General features: G+C 54.5%; 1 protein-coding gene across 1 annotated transcript; it reads right to left on the reverse strand.

The window, feature by feature from the left end:
- Nucleotides 1-15: 15 nt before the first annotated feature.
- LOC139230302 (ferritin, heavy subunit-like) lies at nucleotides 16-6,365 on the reverse strand. Its single transcript, XM_070862128.1, has 4 exons — nucleotides 6,264-6,365; nucleotides 3,320-3,475; nucleotides 809-925; nucleotides 16-180 (listed from the first exon to the last, which is right to left on the reverse strand). Exons 1-4 carry the CDS (start codon nucleotides 6,363-6,365, stop codon nucleotides 16-18), a joined length of 540 nt encoding a protein of 179 aa, XP_070718229.1.
- Between the last annotated feature and the right edge of the window lie 838 nt (nucleotides 6,366-7,203).

Genomic DNA, 7,203 nt, shown 5'->3' on the forward strand with positions numbered 1-7,203 from the left:
CAACTTTGGAACTAGTCAAATGGCAGAATTTTGTGTTTGCAAGGTGTGCTTGTCGAACAGGTACTCCGCCAGGCCATTCTCCGGGGCTCCCAACCTCTTCAGGTTGGTGATGTGATCACCAAGCGTCTTGATCATCTTCACTTGTTCATCCAAGTAGTGGGTCTCCAGGAAGTCACACAACTGGGCCAAAGGAGGAAGAACAGCCAGAGAGGTAAGGCCAGAAGGGGCAAGTCCTTGGGTACATCTTACTGTTCCACAATGGGAACATGGTGCAGTGAAACTTTATTATCCAGAACTCCCTTATCCAGAACCACCCCTCATCCAGAACCATTCCCGGCCACCGGGTGGCACATGCGCAGAACTCCGACATGAACAAACTCCTCGTTGCTGACTCCCGCAATCGCTGGCCTGACCCCGCGATCCACTGTCTCCCCCCTGCCCACCCCCATTCCCACAACCTCCCAGCCCCAAGCCAGCCAGCCCCGATATCCCCTTGCTCAGTACCTGCACCATCCAATTTAACGTGACCACTCCTCGTACGGAAAAATCCCTTATCTGCCACGGGCCGGGTCCCGAGGGTTCCGGATAAGGGGAGGTTCAACCTGTACAACAGGTGCTCTCAGGAAGTGGGACAACAGATTTCACAGCGATGGCTTAAAAATATCACAACCATCTCCTGGTTCATCTTGCGGGGCAGGACGATGCCCCCAAGTGGTCATTGTGCAGCAGGACAGAAAGCTCAATTGCACAGAGCAGGTTAATGGAAATAACTCCACTCCTCCCTCCCAACAGAGAACCAAGAACTTACGTGAGGGTCGGTGTTCCCAGAGGAGAGTTTGTGCAGATCCAGCAGACTCTGGTTAACATCCTTCTCCATCTGCAGAGCTCTCTGCATCGCCTCCAGACCATCGCTCCACGCACCCTGCTCCGGTTTTTGGAAAGGAAATTTTGGTCGTAAATGTTGTTTGATAAGCACTTCAGTTTACTGTTGCATTTCCCCCACTGCCTGGTGTGTACAATCCCAGTGCTGGTGTGCACAGAATTAAACTCATGCAAGTCCAAAGTCCCGCTCACCCATCACCCCCTGTGCTCACTGCCCCGTGTCCTAACTCGCACCGAGTCCCGCTCACCCATCACCCCCTGTGCTCACTGCCCCGTGTCCTAACTCGCACCAAGTCCCGCTCACCCATCACCCCCTGTGCTCGCTGCCCTGTGTCCCAACTCACACCAAGTCCCGCTCACCCATCACCCCCTGTGCTCACTGCCCCGTGTCCTAACTCGCACCAAGTCCCGCTCACCCATCACCCCCTGTGCCCGCTGCCCCGTGTCCTAACTCGCACCGAGTCCCACTCACCCATCACCCCCTGTGCCCGCTGCCCCGTGTCCTAACTCGCACCGAGTCCCGCTCACCCATCACCCCCTGTGCCCGCTGCCCCGTGTCCTAACTTGCACCAAGTCCCACTCACCCATCACCCCTTGTGCTCGCTGCCCCGTGTCCTAACTCGCACCAAGTCCCGCTCACCCATCACCCCCTGTGCTCGCTGCCATGTGTCCCAACTCACACCAAGTCCCGCTCACCCATCACCCCCTGTGCTCACTGCCCCGTGTCCTTACTCGCACCAAGTCCCGCTCACCCATCACTCCCTGTGCCCGCTGCCCCGTGTCCTAACTCGCACAAAGTCCCACTCACCCATCACCCCCTGTTCACGCTGTCCCGTGTCCTAACTCGCACCGAGTCCCACTCACCCATCACCCCCTGTGCCCGCTGCCCCGTGTCCTAACTTGCACCGAGTCCCGCTCACCCATCACCCTGTGCTCACTGCCCCGTGTCCTAACTCGCACCAAGTCCCGCTCACCCATCACTCCCTGTGCCCGCTGCCCCGTGTCCTAACTCGCACCGAGTCCCACTCACCCATCACCCCCTGTGCCCGCTGCCCCGTGTCCTAACTCGCACCGAGTCCCGCTCACCCATCACCCCCTGTGCCCGCTGCCCCGTGTCCTAACTTGCACAGAGTCCCACTCACCCATCACCCCTTGTGCTCGCTGACCTACATTGGCTCCCGGTCTGGCAACAGCTCAATTTCAAAATTTTCATCCTGGTTTTCAAATCCCTCCATGGCCTCATCCCTAGCTCTGTAGCCTCCTCCAGCCCCACAACCCTCCGAGATATCTGCACTCCTCTAATTCTGTCCTCTTGTACATCCCCAAGTTTAAAATCGCTCCACCATTGGCCCAATTACCTTAAGCTGTGGAGATCCCAAGCTCTGGAATTCCCTCCCTGAACCACGCTCCTCAATCCCACTCCATGGACTTGAGCGCATGAACCTAAGCCGACACTTCCAGTGCAGTGCTGAGGGAGAGCCGCACTGTCGGAGGGGCAGTACTGAGGGAGCGCCGCACTGTCGGAGGGGCAGTACTGAGGGAGCGCCGCACTGTCGGAGGGGCAGTACTGAGGGAGCGCCGCACTGTCGGAGGGGCAGTGCTGAGGGAGCGCCGCACTGTCGGAGGGGCAGTGCTGAGGGAGCGCCGCACTGTCGGAGGGGCAGTGCTGAGGGAGCGCCGCACTGTCGGAGGGGCAGTGCTGAGGGAGCGCCGCACTGTCGGAGGGGCAGTGCTGAGGGAGCGCCGCACTGTCGGAGGGGCAGTGCTGAGGGAGCGCCGCACTGTCGGAGGGGCAGTGCTGAGGGAGCGCCGCACTGTCGGAGGGGCAGTGCTGAGGGAGCGCCGCACTGTCGGAGGAGCTGCTTTTCATTTGAGACATTAAACCAAGGCCCCGTCTGCTCTCAGGTGGATCCAAAAGATCCCACGGCACTAATCGAAGAAGAGCAGGGGGAGTTATCCTGGGGTGTCCTGGGGCCAATATTTATCCCTCAATCAACAGAACAGAAAGTTTCTGATCAATATCACATTGCTGTGTGTGGGAGCTTGCTGTGCGCAAATTGGCTGCCGCGTTTCCCACATTACAACAGTGACTACACTCAAAAAAAAGTACTTCATTGGTTGTAAAGCGCTTTGAGACATCCGCTGGTCGTGAAAGGCGCTATATAAATGCAAGTCTTTCTTTCGCTACCTCTTTGTCCAAGCTTTTGACCATCTGTCCCAATATCTCCTCATGTGAGATCTATATCTGAACAGGCCTTCTTCTCGGTTGCCGGTGCAAACTCTAGTATACAAGTGAGTACTTTCCTTGCACACTAGCTTTGCACACACAGTCTCCAACTACCAGTGCCTGTAACACAGGCCGTATCCACTGCAAGAGCTGGAGCCAAATCGTTCTCCCAAATTATCCCAGGGCGAGAGAGAATAAGCAGACACTCACTTCTCCAACCTTGATGTCCATCAGGGCCACATGCCCACCGCGCTGATTCTGGAATTGCATCAGTCTCTCGGCGTGCTCATGATCCGCACGCGACAGTTTCTTGAAGAAGTCGGAGAAATGACGGAGAGCTATGTCGTCTCGGTCGAAGTAGAAGGACTGCAGGGAGAAAGTCACAATTGGAAATGGGAGTCAAAGCAGATCTACAGTCAATCCAGTTGGTCGTGGGCCCCGAATACCAGATTAGCTCAGTGAGTAAAATGGACATATCCTCGTAACCCATCTAAAAAAGACAGACTTGCATTTATATAGCGCCTTTCATGCACACCGGACGTCTCACAAAGCGCTTTACAGTCAATGAAGTACTTTTGGAGTGTAGTCACTGTTGTAATGTGGGAAACGCAGCAGGCAATTTGCGCACAGCAAGCTCCCACACACAGCAATGTCATAATGGCCCAGATAATCTGTTTTTATTTTGTTATGTTGATTGAGGGATAGATATTGGCCCCAGGACACCGGGGGGAACTCCTCTGTTTTTCTTCGAAATAGTGCCATGGGATCTTTTACGTCCACCTGAGAGAGCAGACGGGGCCTCGGTTTAACATCGGATCTGAAAGACGGCACCCCCGACAGTGCGGCGCTCCCTCAGTACTGTCCCTCCGACAGTGCGGCGCTCCCTCAGTACTGCCCCTCCGACAGTGCGGCGCTCCCTCAGCACTGCCCCTCCGACAGTGCGGCGCTCCCTCAGTCCTACCCCTTTGACAGTGCGGCGCTCCCTCAGCACTGCCCCTCCGACAGTGCGGTGCTCCCTCAGTACTGCCCCTCCGACAGTGCGGCGCTCCCTCAGTACTGCCCCTCTGACAGTGCGGCGCTCCCTCAGCACTGCCCCTCCGACAGTGCAGTGCGGCGCTCCCTCAGCTCTGTCCCTCCGACAGTGTGGCGCTCCCTCAGCACTGCCCCTCCGACAGTGCGGCACTCCCTCAGTACTGCACCTCCGACAGTGCGGCGCTCCCTCAGCACTGCCCCTCCGACAGTGCGGCGCTCCCTCAGCACTGCCCCTCCGACAGTGCGGCGCTCCCTCAGCACTGCCCCTCCGACAGTGCGGCGCTCCCTCAGCACTGCACCTCCGACAGTGCGGCGCTCCCTCAGCACTGCCCCTCCGACAGTGCGGCGCTCCCTCAGCACTGCCCCTCCGACAGTGCGGCGCTCCCTCAGCACTGCCCCTCCGACAGTGCGGCGCTCCCTCAGCACTGCACTGGAGTGGCAGCTTAGATTTTTTTTTGTGCTCAAAGTCCCTGGAGTGGGACTTGAACCCACAACCTTCTGACTCAGAGGCGCGTGTGCTGCCCACTGAGCCCTGGCAGAAACATGTTGGGGAAACAAGCTGACCACAGGCCAGACTTTGTCCTGGTCAGTCTTATGATCCTCTTTGTTGGGAGCGGTGGAGGAGCAGGATTGGTCAATGGCTGTTGATAGATTGGTTTGCTCAATCCCAAATTGTTGAATTTGTACAAAGCAAGATATCTCCAGGTACAGACTGGAGAATAGGCTGCATCAGTTATTAACTCAGCTTTATTTGCTCAGGTGACTGGTGCACATTGAAGTGGTCACAAGTTGAACTAGATTTAGTTTAATTTGCAAGTGACACTTTTTTTCCCCCTCAATCCTTGCCCAGTATAAAACTACAATACAGTCCTCTAGATTCTGGATTCCCTCTGCTTCATTGGTACAGGAGGTTGGATTTAACAGCGAACAAACACGATAATCTTCAGAACCATTTCAGACACTACTTACTAACCACTTCAGCCCAGTCAGTCAAGTGTTCTCCATTATCCCTGCAATGTAATAATCATCCCCACACCCTTTACGATATTTTATTTCGCAAATCAAATTAAAGTACTCAGTTTTAATAACTTCTGCGATCAACTTCAAGGAAATTAAAACAAGGCTTTTATTTGAAGTCCCAATCCCTGTGAATGGAGATGGATGTGCAAGGATTAGGAGAAGGCCCAGCATCTTGTATCATTGTCGCCTGCAACCCAAGGTAGCAGCAACTTCGAGAAAACTGGTTATTGGCTCCAATAATTTAAGCATCAGCTGTGGCTCAGTGGGCAGCACTCTCGTCTGAGTCAGAAGGTTGTGGGTTCAAGTCCCACTCCAGGGACTTTGAGCACAAAAAAGCCTCCAGGCTGACACTCCTAGTGCAGTACTGAGGGAGTGCCGCACTGTCGGAGGAGCAGTACTGAGGGAGCGCCGCACTGTCGGAGGGGCAGTACTGAGGGAGTGCTGCACTGTCGGAGGGGCGATACTGAGGGAGTGCCGCACTGTCGGAGGGGCAGTACTGAGGGAGCGCCGCACTGTCGGAGGGGCAGTACTGAGGGAGTGCCGCACTGTCGGAGGGGCGATACTGAGGGAGTGCCGCACTGTCGGAGGAGCAGTACTGAGGGAGCGCTGCACTGTCGGAGGGGCAGTACTGAGGGAGCGCCACACTGTCGGAGGTGCAGTACTGAGGGAGCGCCGCACTGTCAGAGGGGCAGTACTGAGGGAGCGCCACACTGTCGGAGGTGCCGTCTTTCGGATGACGTTAAACCGAGGCCCCGTCTGCTCTCTCAGGTGGATGTAAAAGATCCCGTGACCACTATTTTGAAGAAGAGCAGGGGAGTTATCCCCGGTGTCCTGGGGCCAATATTTATCCCTCAAACATAACAAAAACAGATGATCTGGTCATTATCACATTGCTGTGTGTGGGAGCTTGCTGTGCACAAATTGGCTGCCGCGTTTCCCACATTACAACAGTGACTACACTCCAAAAAGTACTTCATTGGCTGTAAAGCGCTTTGGGACGTCTGGCGGTCCTGTAAGGCGCTATATAATTCCTAGTCTTTATTTCTTTCTATAATAGCTTTCAAATCAGAAGTCACTGCATTGCAAAAAATCTGAAACTCACCATGGAGAGGTAAACATAGGAGGACGAGAGCTCCATGTTGATCTGCTGGTTGACAGCATCCTCACAGTCCTTGTGGTAGTTCTGACACACTTGGGAGGCCATCCTGATTATTATACTCTGCAGCAAAACCCTGTCTCACCAGCTCCTGTATTTATATTGCTGGGACCGCTGCCCCCACCTCTAATACAGGAGGTAGTGGACCAAATGGTGAGTGGCAGTTCCCAATAACCAATCAGATCCTTGTCCTCACTCAGAGCACCAATCAAAAACTAAGGAGGATTGGTGATGATACCTAGAGCCAATCAAAATGTTGACGGGTGACCACCATTGGATGATGTCATTACCACTAGTTGAGTTTTCTCCAACTATGGCAGAAAGGGTTAAAATATCCACAAACACCAGGTTTGCAACTTACTGGTTATTCTTAATTCTGGAAGGTTCAGTCAGTTGGTTATTTGCAGTTCATAGAATCGTAGAATAGTTACAGCATGGAAGGCCATTCGGCCCATCGAGCCCGTGCCGAATCTCAGCCAGTCCCACTCCCCCGCCCTTTCCCCGTAGCCCTTTGTTTTTCCTTCAGATACTTACCCAACTCCCTTTTTGAGAGATAAAATTGAGTCTGCCTCCACCACCCTCTCAGTCCGTGCGTTCCAGACCCTAACCACTCGCTGCGTGAAAATGTTTTCTCACATTGCCTTTGGTTGGCTGTGGGGCTGATAGTGCCTTTAATGTAGTAAAGCATGCCACAGCACTTCGCAGGAGCATAATCAAACAAAAATTGACACCCAACCACAGAGATATTAGGCTAGATGAGCAAAAGAGGTCGGTTTTAAGGAGCGTCTTAAAGGAGGAAAGAGCTTTGGAGAGGCGGAAAGGTTTAGGGAGGGAGTTCCAGAGCTTGGGGCCCAGGCAGTTAAAGTGACCACTCCAGCTCCGAATG

This window comes from Pristiophorus japonicus, chromosome 19 (assembly GCF_044704955.1).
Source record: "Pristiophorus japonicus isolate sPriJap1 chromosome 19, sPriJap1.hap1, whole genome shotgun sequence".
Taxonomy (NCBI): Eukaryota; Metazoa; Chordata; class Chondrichthyes; family Pristiophoridae; genus Pristiophorus; species Pristiophorus japonicus.